At 42.5% G+C, this 19332-nt stretch overlaps 1 protein-coding gene across 4 annotated transcripts in view; it reads left to right on the top strand.

Moving 5' to 3' along the window:
* LOC148220360 (AN1-type zinc finger protein 5-like) overlaps positions 1–16066 on the top strand; it is a 43690-nt gene extending 27624 nt beyond the window's left edge. For 2 of the 4 annotated variants that reach the window (XM_088155453.1, XM_088155452.1), the window contains one exon: positions 13721–15353. In XM_088155453.1, coding sequence (XP_088011579.1) covers positions 13721–13869 — 149 coding nt within the window. In that variant the 3' untranslated portion in view covers positions 13870–15353. Of the gene's footprint in view, positions 1–13720 lie in introns of all 4 variants that reach the window. The other 2 variants (XR_015798835.1, XM_088155451.1) reach the window with 2 other exon arrangements.
* Positions 16067–19332: the final 3266 nt, after the last annotated feature.

The following is a 19332-nucleotide window of genomic DNA, read 5'->3' as shown; positions in this document are numbered from 1 at the left end:
TGGTCCCTCTCACCGAGGTTCTAAACTTTCTCCTTTCCAGCATTTTATCAATACATATTGTCCTGGTCTGATGGAATGTATTGGAAAATCGAGAGGAGTGGTTTGTGCTAAAATGCCTTTCTCTCTTAATTCCCTTAAGTTGTTTGTGATGGTTGTAAGATACCCTTGAATGGTTTTGTCCCCGACCAGGGAGGGATCCATTGTCATGCCTTGGGGGTAAGGCAATCCATATAACATCTCATATGGTGAGATCCCAGTTTCAGAGTGGGGCTTGGTTCTTATATTTAACAGAGCTAAAGGAAGGCATCTGGTCCATGGTAATTTAGTTTCTATCACTAATTTAGTTAGTTGTTGTTTAATAGTTTGATTCATCCTTTCAACACATCCAGAACTTTCAGGATGCCATGGGGTATGGTATTCCCAGGCAATTCCTAATGCTTGGCTTAAATTTTTAATTATTCTTGAAGTAAAATGAGTGCCCTGATCTGAATCAATAACTTGTATTATTCCAAATCGTGGAATAATATGCTCCAATAAAATTTTAGCTACTGTTTGAGCTGTGGCTCTAGCCACAGGGAATGCTTCTACCCACTGAGTCAACTGATCTACTATAACCAGCAGATATTTCCACCTGCCTACTTTAGGTAATTCAGTAAAGTCAACTTGGATCTTTTCGAATGGCCGATAGGCTGTCCGACGACCTCCAGAGGGGGGACTCCTCAACACTTTTTTATTCACTTTCTGACATGTGAGACATCCTTGTGTAATTTGTTTTCCAATTTCAAATATTCCTATACACCCATAAAATTTTAAAAAGTGGTCACAAAGTGCTCTTGTGCCCCAGTGAGTTCTTCGATGTAAATTGTCCAGGATCTGTCGGGCTATAGGTTTTGGGACTATTTTTCTACCATCTGGTAGAATCCATTCTTCTTCCTTCATGGTTGCCCCTAGTTTCTTTATAGCTTCTATCTCTGTTAAAGAAAAGTATGGTGTTTCAGTTTGTGCTCCTGTCTCTTTAAAAGTCATAATTACACTGTTGTTTTCCCTTAGGGCAGCTCTTTTTGCTTCATCATCTGCCAAATTGTTTCCTCTTGTTTTAATGTCTCTCCCCCTCTGGTGTCTTTTTACGTGTACAACTGCTATCTTTTTTGGACCTTTTAAAGCCTCAAGTATTTCACTGACTAATCTTTGGTGTATTAATCCTTTCCCTTGAGTGTTTACAAATCCCCTTTCTTTCCAGATTTTTCCAAAGGTATGCACAATCCCATAAGCATACTTTGAGTCCGTGTATATGGTTCCCTCTCGATCTTTTAATAGCAACAATGCACGGAGTAATGCATAAAGTTCACAGGCTTGTGCTGACCAGGATGAGTTAAGAGGACCAGATTCTTTCACTTCTAATTGTTCTCCACTAATTATGGCATATCCAGATTTTCTTTTCCCACTTACTACTCGAGATGATCCATCAATAAATAATTTTTCTCCTGTTCGTAATTCCTGTTCCCTTAAATCTGGACGTATTTTTGTTTGTAATTCTATAACTTCTATGTAATCATGTATTAATTTTTCCCCTGGGTCCCCGTACAGAAACTGCACTGGGCTTTGTACATTTGTTACCTTCAATTCTAATTCTGGAGAGGTTATTAAAATAGCTTCATACTTTAATATTCGACTGTCAGTTAACCATTTTTCAGCCTTTTGAGCAAGAATTCCCCTTATGTTATGGGGAGTGTATACTTCTAGTGGTGCCCCAAAAGTTATTTTTCGGGCCTCTTCTACTAACAATGCTGTTGCTACCAGAGCTTGTAAGCATGTTGGCCAGCCCTTGCTAACTGGATCAAGCAATTTGGAATAATATCCCACTGGCTTTCTGCTTCCTGCCCAATCCTGAGTCAATACTCCATAAGCTGTTTGATCAATTGTGTTAACAAATAATTGAAATGGCCTGTCTAAATCAGGAAGGCTTAAAACAGGAGCTTGCAGAAGGGCTTCTTTAACTTGCTCAAAATTTTCTTGATCCTTTTCATTCCATTTCAAGTGATTTGTAGTCAATTTTTCATATAAGAATTTTACTTTCCCACTAAATCCCTCTATCCACTGTCTGCAATAGCCCAAAAGACCCAAAAACTGTCTTATTTCTCTTTTAGTCCTTGGGGGTCCCATATTTAAAATTCCTGAAACCCTTTCAGGGTCTAATTTTTTTCTTCCTCTGCTGATCCAATGACCTAAATAACGTACTTCTGACTCCACAAATTGTAACTTTGACCTGGATATTTTTAACCCATTTTTTCCTAAAAAATGTAAAAGCTGGATAGTCCCTTTCCTAGTGTCTTCTTCAGTTTCTCCAGCTAATAACAAATCATCTACATACTGTAACAACTTAATCCCTTTTGGTAACTCAAAAGACTTCAAGAGATCTTCTAATGCTCTCCCAAAAAGGTTTGGTGACTCAGTGAAACCTTGGGGTATTACCGTCCACCTAAGCTGTTCTCTTCTGCCTGTGTCTGGGTCCTCCCACTCAAAGGCAAAATAGTCCCGGCTACTCTCATCCAGAGGGCAAGTCCAAAAGGCATCCTTTAAATCTACTACACTATACCAAGTATAATTAGGGGCCAATTGGCTTAGTAAAGTATATGGATTAGCCACCACAGGAAAACGAGTAATGGTTCTTTGATTGATTGCCCTGAGATCCTGAACTAGTCGGTAACTGCCATCAGGCTTCTTTACAGGCAGAATGGGAGTATTATGTGCTGACATGCAAGGTTCTAATATCCCTTGGTGGCTCAAATTCTCGATTATTGGTTTCAATCCCCTCCGACTCTCTAGTGATATTGGATATTGTTTTACTCGAATGGGGACTTCTGGATTCTGTATTTCAATGCTTAGGGGCTGAATGTTTAATTTTCCCACTTCTCCAGAATACCACACTGTGTCACTAATTTCCTGATTATCTTTTTCAGTTAAAGAATAAATTTTAAGTTGTCCTTCACAGGGCTTTATTTGAATTCCCAGGGCTATGATTAAATCCCTTCCTAACAAGTTGTTATCTGCCTCTGGTATTAGTAATAAATCATTCAACTCGAATTTCATATCAGATTCTATTTGTACATCTTTAATTACGGGAACCTGAAAAACTTCCCCTTTAACCCCTACTACTGGGACATGCTCGGAGCTAACTCTACAATCTTGAGGCAGATTTTTTACTGTGGACCTAGAAGCCCCTGTATCTACTAAAAATGTAATTTCTTCACCTTGAGGACCTACTTTTAATTTTATCAAGGGCTCTTTTGATGTTTTGGTCCCCATTAAATAAATGAGCCCCTGACCCCCCTAATCCTCTTTAAACATCTTTTCATCCTTCTGCCTCTTTCTGCAGACTTTCAGCACATGTCCTTTTTGGTGACAATAGAAACAAATAGGACCTGTACTCCTGGAAACAGGACAAGAATTTTGTAAATGTCCCCTTTTGTGACAAGAGAAGCACATAGGTCTACTGTTTTCTGAATGAAGTCCTGATCTTTTCTTTTTATCCTCTCCTACTGGATCTTTTGTGTTTGTGGCTGCTTGTGTTTCTTTAACTACTGCCATTAGGATCCTGGCTTTTGTTTTTTGCTTTTCTTCATCTCGTCTAACATACACTTTTTGTGCCTCCCTTAACAACTCCTGAAGCCCCCTATCCTGCCAATCTTCCAATTTCTCCAGTTTCTTTCTGATGTCCCCCCAGGAGTTGGCTACAAATTGTGTTTTTAACAGAACCTGCCCTGCTGGAGTATTGGGGTCTATGCCTGAGTATAATTGCAAATCCTTTCTTAATTTCTCTAACCATTCTGCTGGGGACTCATCTTTCCCTTGGTGTTCACTCAGAGCTTTTCCTATATTTTGTCCCCTGGGCACTGCTCCCCGAATTCCTTGGATAATCATCCACCTGAAATCCCTCATATTTTGCCTGTGTTCTGCCTCCTGATTATTCCAATTTGGATCTACCATAGGCCATTTTTGATCTCCCTGATCTGGCCCCTGATGATCCCTATTCCAGGCCCGCATTCCTGACTGTCTAATCATTTCTCTCTCTTCCACGGTAAACAGGATTCCTAAAATAGACTGCAATTCCACCCAGGTATAAATATTCGGTCCCAAAAACTGATCTAGCCTCTTTGCTACTCCAATAGGATCTTCTAGCATCCTGCCCATCTCTTTCTGTCAGGAAAATTAATCCACAAACACCAGAGGTTTATGTCCAAAAAGGAGACAGAGGAGTCCTTTTTGCTTTATTCGAATAAAGGGAGAGGCCATGGGACATTCCCCTGGGATCTCTCAAATTTTTGGAGGACACAGCCTCCTTTTTATCCTATTTTCCCGGCCGCATTTCCCTCTCTCTTTCCCCATTGGCTTAGGTACTTGAGAGGCACAGACTTCCCGGAACGCCTGATACCTGAAATTCCCCTTTAATGTATAACCCTGCCTTTTAATTTTTAATTCTTATAGAATTCATAGTTTTCCCCCCGTTGCTTCTTTCATCTTTCGATATCCAATTTCATTTATCAGCAGCCCTACAGTTTGTTTGTAAAGGCAAATATCTCTTTCCATTCATCAATCAGTGGAATCCATCCCATTGTTTCTTTTATCTCTCAGTGCTAGCCTTATCTACAGGCTGATCCACAACTCATTTGTAAAGACAAATTCAACATTCCTCTCAATCCCTCCTCTTTTATTTTTAATAATTGTCTTTACAAACTTTAGCTATCATTTACTTAATTTTTTGTTCCTGAGTCTTTTTTTTTTTTTTTTTTTTTGGTTTTGTAATTATTTGGAGTGACATCAATTTTTGTCCTTTTGTAACCATTTCTGGATCAGTAGGCGTGGCTATTACCTGCATCCCTTTGATCACATGTTGAATAAGTTGTACTAAGCAAGGGATCGTGCATGGTAAAAAGATTAGAGTTGCTACAGCACATAAGAGGAAAAAAAGTAATTGTTTAACCTATAGTCCACCAGGTAGCCAAGAAAACATGTCCCATTCCCATAAAGGTTTTTGCTACTTTTTCTCCTAAGGTCAAAACAATTATTTTCCCATTCTTGGCTCCAACCTAACTGATAATATAAAGGTAACATTATTAAGAGAAACATTCTGATTGTGTAATCTAATTTCCTAACTTAATTTTTACTTTCACGTTGTCTTTCACACCACTTGTGGCGAGTGAAGGCACAGAAACAGCTTAACATAAAGAAAACAATGACAGCAAGGGTTGGCCCCCAGTGACTGGAGATCTGAGAGGAGGGATGCCCACACAAACTATTTCAGCAGGCACTCTGTGGGTGGGCACACGAGGCTTCCCCCGATGTCGACGCACTGGCTGCTGCTCCAGTCCACTCCTGCGGAGTGTCAGTCGCGGCTTCCCGTCCTTCTCCTCCAGCTGAGATGTCCAAATCTCTGGGGCTGCAGAGACCTTGGCCCGAGTGTGATGGGTCCAGCCGTGTTCAGCTGTCTGGACGGCTGTGTCTGTGCTCAGCAACACCTGGAAAGGTCCACGCCACTTCGCCACCAGTGGTGCTTCTTTCCACTCCTTAACTAGGACCCAGTGTCCCGGTTGGATGTTGTGAACAGCAAAGTCCAAAGGCAGGGTCTGTGCCAGCTGAGCTTCCTGTCGAAGAGATTTCACAAGAGACAGTATCCGAGCCACATATTGTTTCAAATACACATCACTTATCTCTATCCCCCCACTCGGCTGAGAATTACAAGGGTAAGGAATTCCAAACATCAATTCAAAGGGAGATAACTTAATATCTCCCCTGGGTCTGGCTCTTATCCTTGCTAAAGCCAGGGGCAGGAGCCGTACCCATGGCATTTTAGTTTCTATCACCAGCTTCAGGAGATGTTTCTTTATTTCTCCATTCATCCTCTCAACCTGGCCCGAACTCTGTGGGTGCCAGGGGGTATGGAGGTTCCACCGTATTCCTAAAGCAGTCATAACTCCTTGAAGAATTTTTCCTGTAAAATGACTTTCCCTATCTGAATCTATCGCTTCCACCATCCCATATCTTGGAATTTTTTTGTTCCAAAAATATTTTAACAACTGATCCTGTAGTTGCTGACACAGTTGGAAATGCTTCTGGCCACCCGGTTAATTGACATACTATTACCAGAAGATATTTAAATCTTGCCACTCGAGGCATTTCAGTAAAATCCACCTGGCATCTCTGGAAGGGACGTACTGCCCAACGCCTCCCTCCCCTGGCCAGTTTCTTTGTAACTTTGTTGTTGGTTTTAGCACAAGTCAAACAGCCTTCAGTGGCTCGCTTTGCCAGGCTAAAGAGACCAACAGCAGTGTTCATTTTGAGGAAGGCGTCTGCCAGTCCTCGGGAGCCCCAATGACTTCCTTCATGAAGCTGTTTTAACAATTGTAAGGCTAGAGCTTTTGGTATCCACTGCTTACCATCCCTTGTAAACCAATTATTTTCTCTTTCCTCTGCCCCACTCTTTTTAATTATTTCAAGTTCTTCTGGTGGAAAAGAGAGTTTCTCTGGCAGCGGTGCAGTTACTGGGAGCAAAGGCAGGATCTTAGAGACTTCTGGCAACAATGCAGCTTTGAGAGCTTCTTCATCAGCCAGTCGGTTTCCTATTGCCTCCTCCGACCATCCTGCCTGATGCCCCTTAATGTGGATTATCGCCACCTTTTTTTGGTAAATTCACTGCCTCCAATAGGCGAGAGATTAAGTTCTCGTGAGCTAATGTCTGTCCTCTGCAGCTTAATAAACCTCTTTCTTCCCATAGTTTTCCAAATGCATGTATTACCGCATATGCATATTTAGAATCAGTAAAGATATTTACTGTCTTGTCCTGGTATAATTCACAGGCTCTCACAAGCGCATACAGCTCTGCTGTCTGAGCTGACCAGGTGTGTGGTAACCTCCCCCCTTCCTTTAATTGTTTCCCATTCACGATAGAGTATCCTGTAAATCGTTTCCCTTCTACCACCTTGGAGGACCCATCAATGAACACATTCTCTCCCTCAGGCCAGGGAATATCCCGTAGATCTTCTCTAACCCGTGTCTGGAGGTCTATAACCTGGATACAATCATGGATTTCTTCCTGGCCCCCCTTTTCTCCAGGGCCATTTAAATAAGAGGCTGGATTAAAAATTTCCCCACCTTTAAATTCTAAATCCTCCTGTTCCATTAAACAAGATTCATACTGTAATAATCGAGCACTCGTCATCCACTTAGAGGCTCTTTCAGTTAACAAAGCTTTAATCTGATGTGGGACTTTAACAATGAGATACCCTCCCCTTGTCAGCTTTCGGGCTTCAGCCACCATCAGAGCTGTGGCTGCACAGTTCTGCAGACAATGGGGCCAGCCTCTGGCCACCGGGTCTAACAATTTAGAAAAATAGGCAACAGGCCTCCGTGTTCCCCCATGCTCTTGCACCAAAATTCCTTTAGCATGACCCTGTTTGACATCCACATATAGCTGAAATTCTTTTTCTGCATCTGGAAGAGCCAAGACTGGGGCCTTAACCAATTTGTCTTTTAATTTCTTAAAGCTCTTCTCTCCTTCTGGTGTCCATACCACGACATTAGGACTGTTTTGAGTTAAAAAGTTATATAAAGGTCTGGCCACCACAGAAAAATCCTCAATCCATGCTCTACAGTACCCCACCAACCCTAAAAACTGCCGTAACTCCTTTTTAGTCTGGGGTAATGGTACCTGTAAAATCCCTTGTATCCTTTCTGGATCAATACACCGTAACCCTTCGGACAGAATGTGTCCCAAATATTTGACCTTCTTTTCTACCAACTGTGCTTTCTTTTTGGATACTCTAAGTCCCTTTTTTGCAAGAAAATTAAGCAGCTTTACAGTAGCCTCTTCAACCACCTTTTCCTGTTCCCCTGATAAGAGTAAATCATCTACATACTGCAACAACTTGACTCCTAAGGGTGGAGTAAACTCTCTTAATATTTTCTGCAAAGCTTGCCCAAACAGAATTGGTGACTCTGTATATCCTTGAGGGAGTACTGTCCATGGCAATTGTTGTTTTATCATTTTCGCTCCTTTCTCTTGTTCCCACTCAAAAGCAAAATACTGTTTACTATCTTCTGTGATTGGACACCCCCAGAAAGCATCCTTCAAATCCAGTACAGAATAATACTGATGTGAAGAAGGGATTTGATTCAGGATTGTGTATGGATCTGGAACTGTGGGATGCCTTGGTTTGACAATATCATTTATTATTCTTAAATCCTGCACCATTCTGTAGGTCCCATCTGGTTTCTTAACCGGCAGGATAGGAGTGTTATAGGGAGACATACACGGCTCTAAAAGACCTGCTTTTAGCAGGGACTCAATAACAGGCTGTAACCCCTTCTTTCCCTCCCTTGAAAGAGGGCATTGCTTTTTAGACACCACTTGTCCTGGTTGCTTCAAAGTAATTTGGAGAGGCTCTATGTCCAGTTTCCCATATTTCCCTGGAGCTGCCCATACTTCTGGATTTATTTTAGCATAAGCCTTTTCAGACATTTTACACAAAGATATCACAGTTTCGGACTCCGTGTCACTTCGTACAATACTAATTTGCATTCCCATTCTAGCCATCAAATCTCTTCCCAGTAAATTACAATCACAATTAGGAACAAACAAGAATTCATGCAGTTCAAATCTGTCCCCCACATCTATTAACAGCGGTTGAATAAAATGCACTCGCTCATCCTTCCCGCTTACTCCTTGAATAACCAAGGATCTTTTTGACAATTTCCCCCCCTTAGGTATAAAATTTAAGGTGGACCGAGACGCCCCCGTGTCTACCAAAAAACACACCTCCTCTCGATCCGGACCCACCTTAAAAGTTATTAAGGGCTCTTGAGTGGTGGGTCTTTGGTATAATAGGAGCCCCTGACACCCCTAACAATCCATTTCTATTATTCTCTGGACTTCCTCCTCCTGAGGGTCCAGTTGTTTTTGCGGACACTCGTTTTTCCAATGCCCTTCTGCCCTGCAGACAGCACACTGGTTCTTCCCCAGCCGCTGTTTGGGTCGGCTGTCCCCTGCCGAGGAGGGAATCCCTCTGCCACTTCCTTGTGGCCGACCCCGTCCCCTCTGTCCCTGGGGACCCCTTGGACCCTGCGGTTTATTCCTCTGGGGCTGCAAAAACTCTGCCATCATCTTTGCTTTAGCTTCTGCCTTTTCCTCATCCCTTCTTACACATATCTGCTGCGGTTTTCTAACCAATTCCTTTAGAGGCTTATTTTGCCACTTTTTATCTTTTTGTACCCCTTCCGTATATCAGGCCAGGCTTTCTTAACAAATTGTACTTTAAGCAATGTGTTGAAGGCTGGCCCTTCAGGATCCATCCCCCCGTGCTTCCTCAAGGCATCCCTAATCCTCTCCAACCAATGAGGGCTTTCCTGTTTCTCCTGTTCCAACGACAGAGCCTTAGCTCTGTTGTTCGTTCTGGGAGCCACTGACTTGATTGCCCTAATTAAATAAGCACGGCAATCACGGTGAGCAAGACTGGCCTGGTTATTTGGGTCCCACTGGGGGTCTGCCTGGGGGATGGCATCACCCACCGTAGGTGCATTGGGTCCAGCCCCCCCTGCTGCTTGTGGATCTTCATCCTCCCACAGCTGCCGAGCTTTCAGCAAAATCATTCGTTTCTCTGATGACTCAAACAAAATTCCCAAAAGAAAATCCCAATCCTTCCATGTATAATCCGCATTTCCCAAATATTCCTCTATCTTTTCCCCCACCCCTATGGGATCATCCAAATATGGGGGTAATTCTTTTTGCAACCCTCTTATATCCTGGGTAGTAAGTGGTACAATTACAAACCCAAATCCTCCCCCTTGACCCCCCAAAGGAACTTGACAGAGTGGCATCTGGTGTACCCCTGTCTCTTGGGGGGCTTCTGATGCCCTAAACTGAGTTCCTCTTCTAGTTCTGGGGGGTGATACAACATGCTGCTCCCCTCCCCCTACACCATTATCCTTCTCAGGTGAGGCTGTAGGAATAACATTTCCCTGATCCCCTTGCTCTGAAAGTTGAGGATACAGACGACCTGCAGCTGGCTCTGGGTCAGCTAGCAACACTGGAGGACAAGACGGGGGAAGGTGCTGAAAAACATTCCAATCCTCACCACTTTCCTCTAAATACCTTCACAAAATTCGACACAAATGAATTTTATCTGTTCCATAAGTAGCCATATAAGTCCCCTTGCCAACTTATACTCTGGCCACACAAAATAACAATATTTTACCATAATTTCCATAGTTACTTCTGGGTGAATATACAATCTCTCCCAAGACCTCAGCATTCACCCCAAGGGACTCTCCGGGGGTATTATGGGATCGTCATCCCATTTGCCGGAGCCCCTTCGCGGCTTTACCTTTCCAACCCTCTCTGGGTGCACCATTTTACCTGTGCTACCCTCCATGGGTGCACTCTCAGGTTTACCTGTGCTACCCTCCATGGGTGCCCTCCCAGGTTTGCTCCCCGAAGATCCCATTTTACTCACCGGTGAGATTTTCAGTGGTCCTTCCCTGCGGATTCTTCACGGACCCCCCTGGTCCGCCACTCGTCTGTCTCCTGGACAGTCTCGGGAACCCAATCAATCGCCCGGTGCCGGCCGGCACCAAGGGGAGCTGATCACCCAAACTGGGTGAGGCGCGCCTTCAGCTCCGCTCGCCGCCCGCCGCCCCGGACGGTGGAAAGATCCCGGACGAGCCCCCAAATTGTCAGGAAAATTAATCCACAAACACCAGAGGTTTATGTCCAAAAAGGAGACAGAGGAGTCCTTTTTGCTTTATTCGAATAAAGGGAGAGGCCATGGGACATTCCCCTGGGATCTCTCAAATTTTTGGAGGACACAGCCTCCTTTTTATCCTATTTTCCCGGCCGCATTTCCCTCTCTCTTTCCCCATTGGCTTAGGTACTTGAGAGGCACAGACTTCCCGGAACGCCTGATACCTGAAATTCCCCTTTAATGTATAACCCTGCCTTTTAATTTTTAATTCTTATAGAATTCATAGTTTTCCCCCCGTTGCTTCTTTCATCTTTCGATATCCAATTTCATTTATCAGCAGCCCTACAGTTTGTTTGTAAAGGCAGATATCTCTTTCCATTCATCAATCAGTGGAATCCATCCCATTGTTTCTTTTATCTCTCAGTGCTAGCCTTATCTACAGGCTGATCCACAACTCATTTGTAAAGACAAATTCAACATTCCTCTCACTTTCTTAAATTCCCTAACATCCCCAGTGTTCAGGGGAACACTCACGTAACCAATAGGTCCCTGCCCTGGGGCCAGATTTGCCATTGGAACCTCTCTAAGAGGGTATAATCTATCCTCCCTTCCTGTTCCCTCGTCCTCTTTGTCACTTTCTTCCTCCTGTCCCCTTCTGCCTCTAGTTCTGTGTGCTACTGGCTCGTCCTGAATAGGGGGTGCATCAGGGACCAGGGGCTGGACAGGCTGGACAGGCTGTCTGTATGGGGGTGGGAGGTGATCTAACGGGTCCCATGGCTCCAGCCGGTCCTTTTTTACTGCATGTCTTTTTGTTAGCAAAGGGTATAATGAATAACCTTCCTTTTCCTGCTTTTGAACTATAAATTTACCCTCCCCTTCTGGAAGCCACAAGGCAGCATACTCACTTTCCTCCTGGTTAAAAGGTTCTTTTGAATTCACATATAGATTTAAAGCCTGACAAATCCAATCCTCACATGATCCAAACTCTGGCCAGTATAAATTGTCTGCACGGATCTTTTCTTTTGTCCACTCAAACATACAGTACTGTATCATTTTCTGCTTACTTTTTCCTCTCCGGGATTCACTTGTATCCCAGTATTGTAACATGATTCCCAGGGGGCTGTCCTGAGGAGTCTCGCTCCCCTTCTGGGAAACCCCCTCTCGGTTCCCAGGCACACCGGGTTCTCGTGAACTATTCTCATAATTCACAACCCCTGGGTCAGAGATTTTACTTTTTTTCTGGCCCATCTCTGGCGGCAACAGCTTCCTGGCTCTCCCTCACTTGTTCTGCGGTTCAACTCCTTCCTTTAATATGCACTATCTCACTTTTTTGCCAACCACTTGTTTCCTAACCACCTAATTCCTTCTTTTTTCTATCCTTTCCTCCTTAGCTTCTCTTTCTGACTACTCTTCACAGTCCTTCTTGGTCACTTACTAAAACTTCCACCTTTTATCTTCCCAACAAATAGTTGAACCTAACTTATTCATTCCCTTCTCTCCTGGGAATTCTCAGACTGGGACTTTCCTTTCCGGTCCCTCCCGGGGTATTCACTCGCTCTCCCCAGTCGCTTCCCTCCGCTCCCGGCCGTTCTCCTCGCGGAGAGACGGAACCGCGGTACGAGGAGGTCCCAATCACTTCGGCTTAGGCAGCCGTCTCAGACATTTCTCACACACAAGCACACAGCCGCCCCCTTTACCCAACCCCGTGATACTCACACAGCCCGTTTTCACACAGGGTTCTTGTGCACAAGACGTTTTACGGGCACCTTTCCCTTTCTGCCGGCGTTCCCACGGGAGCCTTCTTCTGGCGCGCCTCTTTGTAGCTAGCTTCTTTTGCTTATGCTTTATTTTAATTTGGAACTCCTTCTCCAGGAGAGCCTGGTCTAGCCTTGGGACCACCTTAACAACTGGTGGGGAGCTCCTTCCCAAAACTAGCCACTCTTCACCTGGACTGGAGTTCCCGGGTTTCGGCACCAAATTGTTATGAATGGTTTTCTATTTTTCCAATTAAACAAACAACAAAGATTAAAAGTAACAACAAATTTTTAATAGTAACAATTCTAAATGAATACAATCAGAAGTATTAAAGATGATTACAAAAATTATTGAAACTAAATACCATCTAAGTAAAGTATTACAATTGTATAATTTGGAATGGATAAAATTTGAGAGTAAGTGTTTTAGTATAATTGAGGTTCGTATAAAGCATAAGCAAAACCGACCGGGGGTACGGGGAGGGGCCTGCCCTTCCTCTCGTACCAAAGCATTTGGGCTAACAATCCCACTTATATACTATAGGCTACAAAAGTTTCTAGAAAGCTCCTCCTAGTTTCTATTCCTAAGATCTACGTAACTATACTGCACAGCGCATGCTCTACTAATGGGTTAGGGGGTCTCTTATCCTTTTAAGGGTCTTATTTCCGGTGAAGGCTCATCATCTTCATCAGTGACCTAGGTGTGACCTGCAGGTAGCGCAGGCACCCTGTGTGACTGAGCAGATGTTTTCCATAACATGACTTTAATTAAAGTCCCATGCTTGGAATCATTCCATTTTTGACAGCTTCAAGGTTGAAGCTGTATTTCTAGATGCCGCTTATCAGACCTCCGTCCTTCTAGTATTCTTATCTGACTTTCTTCTAACCTCCTTCTTCGACTCCCAACATCTGGGAGATGTCTTTTATCCTGTATCACCCATCTCCCCCCCTTTCACTCGGTAACAATAGTCTTTTATTGATCTAAATACAATTTTGTTAATATAGTTACAATTTAATTAGCACGAATCACATTTATCACATGTAACAATGTGTCAGTATTAAAAATCAGACACTGATTGGTCTTTATCAGGTTCAAAGGAGGCTGCCCAGGTCTGGGCAGGGAAAAATTTCAGGAAATTTTTACAAACCACCACAACTGGCTAAGCCCTTAATTTATGGCTTTCTTAAGTCTGAAGCTTCCTAGTGATGTTGCTTTTCCTTTTCTTTATATAGGGTTTGATTGCCGATGTGGAAACTTATTTTGTGGACTTCACCGTTATTCTGACATGCATAACTGTCCGTATGATTACAAAGCAGAAGCTGCAGCAAAAATCAGGAAAGAGAATCCAGTTGTGGTGGCTGAAAAAATCCAGAGAATATAAACTAGTCTATTTGTGAAAAAAAATGACTTTTATTTGTTTTATTTTAATATCCCCTATGAAAGCATTACATAGCAGATGCATGGCCATTTTCCTTTGTTCTCCAAATTTTTAATTTTAGCTTTGTCTGTCTTAATGGCTTTTTACAATGTTTGGGTGTTACAGGCAGAATTGGATAGATACAGTCCTTAAAAATGTATATGCTCTCCTCAGAATATTATTGGATGGCTAGAACCTGCACAGGAATACACATGCACGGAAGATAAGCTCTAATTCACATATGCTAAACAGATGTTTACTTCATGTTTGCAGCAGATCTGCCTTTTGTGATGTTCAAGGTGTTTATGACTAGCCAAAGACTGCCTGTTTGGGAGAAGGATATGTCAGAAAGGCTCATGGTCTACTTCTATCCATTTAAAATCTTATTCTACTTTTAGTTTCCATCCTTCATTGTATTCCAGCAGAATATGGCATGTAGAGGGCTCTACCATCCAGTAAGATGAGTGTTGGTGCCACATTTAATAAGAAGTCATTTAGCAATTGCAATGAGGAAAATGGAAAAAAATCAGATATGTATGAGAAGAAAACTATTTTACAACAGATAACATTAACTTTAGAATAATGAACATTATAATAATTTCCCAAAGGAAATGTCCTGTTAGAAACTTAAGAACTGTACTGCAACAGTTGTCTGCTTTTCCTTGCATAGCTAATAAAGTTGTGTAGCACAATATTGTGCTAAGATTGACTTAGAAAACAAAAGCTATGGATGGGATTTTTAGACATACCACAGCAACTCTATCAAGTGACACATGCATCTATGTAAGTTGCAGAAGTATTCAAGCAATTTATTATTCATGTGCTTCTTAAATTCAGCACATTCTAGGTTCAAAAGACTATTAGGAGCTTTTTTTCAGTTAAAAAAGAAAAAGTTTTAAATGTAACAATTGTTGTGTATGGGAATCATACCCAACATGACTCCTGTAGACTTAAGTGGGTGCTGAAACCACTCTTGGAAGGCTGCTTTATCATTTTTAATTGTATTTGGGCGTAGGATTGTAGTGTTCTTGTGTGTATTGCATGGGCTCCGTTATCTACAGCTTTGTATAATAACTCGAAAGGACAGTATAGTTCACTGATGCTTGTCTGGTAATATCATTTCTGTGTTATAATGGAAGGGGGTTTTGTGGTGTATGAAACTTGTGGTGGTTTTTTATATAATTGAGTATAGTGTAGACTAGTGTAATGCCTCCTCATGTGTATGTACACAAGATGCTACATATGATTTTTATTGCAGTCTTCAATCTTAGTTTTTTAGTTCACTATTAAAAATCAAGCTTTTGCTTTAAATTTGTTCTTTCAATTTAGTTATCAGATATGCAAGCATGTACAGATAGTTCATACTTAGGTATTGCACATAATCACACTATCCAGCATCTATGCTCTGCTATATTATGTAAATAATAAAAATCATGTACAGAAGGAAATACTTTTTGTGGTAGTTCATTGGTTTTAGTTATTGCTGTAACTTAAAAGTGCCCCTGTGGCAGTTGGGATGCAAAACTAATACTATAGATTTTTTTTTTCTTAAACCATTCTAACCTCCTTATTTCTTATTTTGACATATTGACTTTAAAATGACTTACTGAGGTCGGAGAAGCATGAAGAGCTGGAATACAGATAACTACCTGATGAGCAGATAAAGATGTCACCAAACAACAACATGCTTAAAAGGGTATGAAAGAAATAGTAGTGAACTTTAAAAGGTTTTGTTCTGTTGTGGGTTTTGGGTTGTTTTTTCTCCTTTTGGCTACAGAAGTTATTTCCAGTGGATCTGTTCTAATACAGCCAGTGTACCGACTGCATTGTTTTGTTAAAATCTTCATCAGGAGGCCTGGGCAGAGATGTCAGGGTCTGTATCCAAATATGAATGTCATATATGCCATATGTAACTTTCCCAAGGAAAAACAAAAGTACAGAGCAGAACAGCACCTGTTGACTTGAAAGAAGCTATCTTTGCTGGTGAATAATACATAATAATTACTGCTGCCACTATATATGCTTCTGATAAGGCCCATGTTCTGGGCCTTCATGTGCCAGGATGATTTTTATTTTTTTTAATTGTGGAGCTGTTTTAAATCATCAAAGTTATATTTTTCTACCTTTTTGTATTAAAGTCAAATCAACTGCATCATAAAAAGTTTGTTCAGTTTGGGGATGAGTTTTTTTTGTATGCATGTTTTGTGAATGCACCTTGGAACTGGATATTTGGGGAGAATGTGTCCAGATTTGTGATATTGTCAGGGTGAGAGTATTTTAGGAAGGATAACCATATTGATTCTAGTACTTAGTGATTCTGATGGCCCCTTTTGCATTCATTTGCTTTTTTAATCTCCACAAAGGCTTGTTTAATTTAACTCAATAGATCTGAGGAGGAAAGTATGGAACGAGAAATCTCTCATTGTTCTATCAAATCATTGACTGTATAAATTGTTGTCAGATGGGATAGGAGCCTGTATTCAAAACTAAGCTTCATTCTGTTAATAATTCATATAGTGTCTATAATCATTCAGGAGCACTAATTCCATTGAGGCTCATTGAACTTTCAAAGAGGGGGAAGGCTGGTAAGTACGAGTGGGTACTGAAAAGTCTGATAAATTGATCTCTAAATTTTAGTGCAAACAGTGTGGTACATATCCCTTGGCAAAAAGAATATGAATATAGGTGCATGTGCTGGTTATGCGTTGAAGGCACTTGGGGGAGCGCACACACACACAGAAGTTTTTCTCCATGAGAACTTCCTCTGTGAGTTGATGGGACCAATTGAAGGCTTGTTTAGTTATTGACAGCCTGAAAAACCAACTGGAAAAGTTCGTTTGCTCCGTGAAACAAATTTAAAGCATACCCCAGAAAAAAAACCTTCTTTCATTTCCTGCCTTTCTCAAGCTAACGTCAACCTGGCCCGAGCCCTTCGCCTGAGCCAGGCAGAGGTGGGCTCGGGAGGCCGCTGGGCCCCGTTTTCAACTAGGGGCCCTGATGGCCGGGGGAAGAGAAGCCCATTGTTAAGATCCTAGCCTTCCCTCCTTTCCCCACGTGGCCGCTGCTCGGCGGGAGCCCGGCCTCTGCTGGCAGCTCAGAGCAGCTGCGGGGTGGCCGAGCCCGCCCGGCCACCTATACGGCCTGGGGGGAGGCAGCTGGGCCCCGTTTTGGCGGAGCCCCCCACGCCTTTGCTTGCTGGGCAAGGTAGAAGGAGGACCCCCAGCCCGGGGCTGGAGCTGGGTGCGGTCGCGGGCGGCGCCGGAAGGTAGCCGTGAAGCCAGAGGCTTGTCACCGTTTTTCCCCCCTGGCTGGACTTTGCAGTTTTCGTCCGGCCTCCCCCCTCAGCGCGGCCTGGGCGGCCTGAGATCCTAACACAGCTCCGGCATGGCCTGGCTCAGCCCCTGCAACTTCTTGTGTAAAATTTTAACCCTTCTAATGCTCAGATAAGACTTGCAGATCTTCTATCCTCCCTTGAGTGAGGGGAAAAAATTAGACAAAATACACCAAAGACAGTGAAGCAAGAGCTAAGTTTTTAGGTGGAAGGAGAATGAGGAGACGCCATGAAAGTTGGCTGAAAAATCCTTTTTAAGCTATAGGAGTGGACTGTACTACACTAAAAATTCCTATAAACCATGGAAGAAACATGGGGGAGTTGAAGTGCTTGGAAGATCCTTTGCCCCGAGACAAAAAGGGGGTCTCTGTTCCCGAGAATGAAGTATGAACAGAGAAAAGAAAGATGAAGAGAACTTTTGCTTTTGAACCGCTCATCCTTAAAAGTAATACCCCATGAGTTTGACATAGCCCACAAGCACAGCTCTGGGAAGGCTGTGAAGTTGGGAGGAGTTTCACGATTTGCAGATTCCCGGATGGCTGCTATTCGTGAAAAGTGAAGTCAAAAGAGAACTGTGGGGTTTTTTTTCTCCTGGGAAGAAAATCTCTATAGCCCAACAAAAGGAAACTCCTTTCCCTGAAGGGAACTGAATAAGATTATTGAAGTTGGGAACTGACTAAAGTGTCTCTGTATGTTGTTGTTAAGAAGGTGTGGGAAGGGGGAGGAGGGAGTGGTCTGAAGATCTTATTTCGAATTTATTATTTTCTTTGTGTTGTTAATAAAGTTTTTCTTATACCCCTTTAGGTTTTAGGCCTGCCTTGCTTCTGCTCCTAATTCTATCTCACAACAGAAAATGAGTATATTATAATTAGCAAACCTAAACTATAACATTTATTAGTGCATTGGCCAAAAAATTCAAACTAAACAAAGAGTGCAGAACACTTTGGATTTTAGTTATTTGCTCCTTAAATCTAAAGTGATAAATGGTTATGACAAGGTTGTCCACCCAGTTGATCAAGGGAAGCCAGTTGATAAGAAAAATTATACATTACCACATTCTATGACAAAACAACCTTGGAAAGTCCTGGAAAATGCAGACTGAGCTCTGGAGGCATAGATAAGATAAAACCAACCTTGCTATATGCTAGAAACAAATTGTGCATGTTTAAAAACAGGGGTCAACCAGAAGACACCACAATTTGGGGAACAGACCACCAGAGACCCCGAAAGAGACCCCCGAGGACCAAATAAGGACTTCTGATAGGAATGGGACTATGCAAAACAGGACAATGGATATACATCAAGCAAGCAAGGATACCTGAAGAATATGTAAACAATATGTATAATAAAAAGCCTTACTTGTCTGTCTCAGGTTACACGAGATTAGAGGAAAAAATTCTCCTCATGTCCAGCACGCTGCAATAAAGAATGCCTGCTTTCTAATATTCAAAACTGAGAAGAGGAATGTTGAATTTGTCTTTACAAATGAGTTGTGGATCAGCCTGTAGATAAGGCTAGCACTGAGAGATAAAAGAAACAATGGGATGGATTCCACTGATTGATGAATGGAAAGAGATATTTGCCTTTACAAACAAACTGTAGGGCTGCTGATAAATGAAATTGGATATCGAAAGATGAAAGAAGCAACGGGGGGAAAACTATGAATTCTATAAGAATTAAAAATTAAAAGGGAGGGTTATACATTAGAGGGGAATTTCAGGTATCAGGCGTTCCGGGAAGTCTGTGCCTCTCAAGTACCTCAGCCAATGGGGAAAGAGAGAGGGAAATGCGGCCGGGAAAATAGGATAAAAAGGAGGCTGTGTCCTCCGAAAATTTGAGAGATCCCAGGGGAATGTCCCATGGCCTCTCCCTTTATTCGAATAAAGCAAAAAGGACTCCTCTGTCTCCTTTTTGGACATAAACCTCTGGTGTTTGTGGATTAATTTTCCTGACAAAAACTGTGTTAGTTTCTGTCTGGCCGATTTTGCTATCAGAATTGGCACCCCAGATGGGACACTGACTGATTTCCCCTTGATCCTGGGATCTCTGGATCTTCATGCCAGCACTGGGACTTGCCTGAAGGAGACCACAGATCC

Source organism: Sturnus vulgaris, chromosome W (genome assembly GCF_052056855.1).
Source record: "Sturnus vulgaris isolate bStuVul1 chromosome W, bStuVul1.hap1, whole genome shotgun sequence".
Classification (NCBI taxonomy): Eukaryota; Metazoa; Chordata; class Aves; order Passeriformes; family Sturnidae; genus Sturnus; species Sturnus vulgaris.
This window is presented reverse-complemented; position numbering and strand designations above follow the sequence as displayed.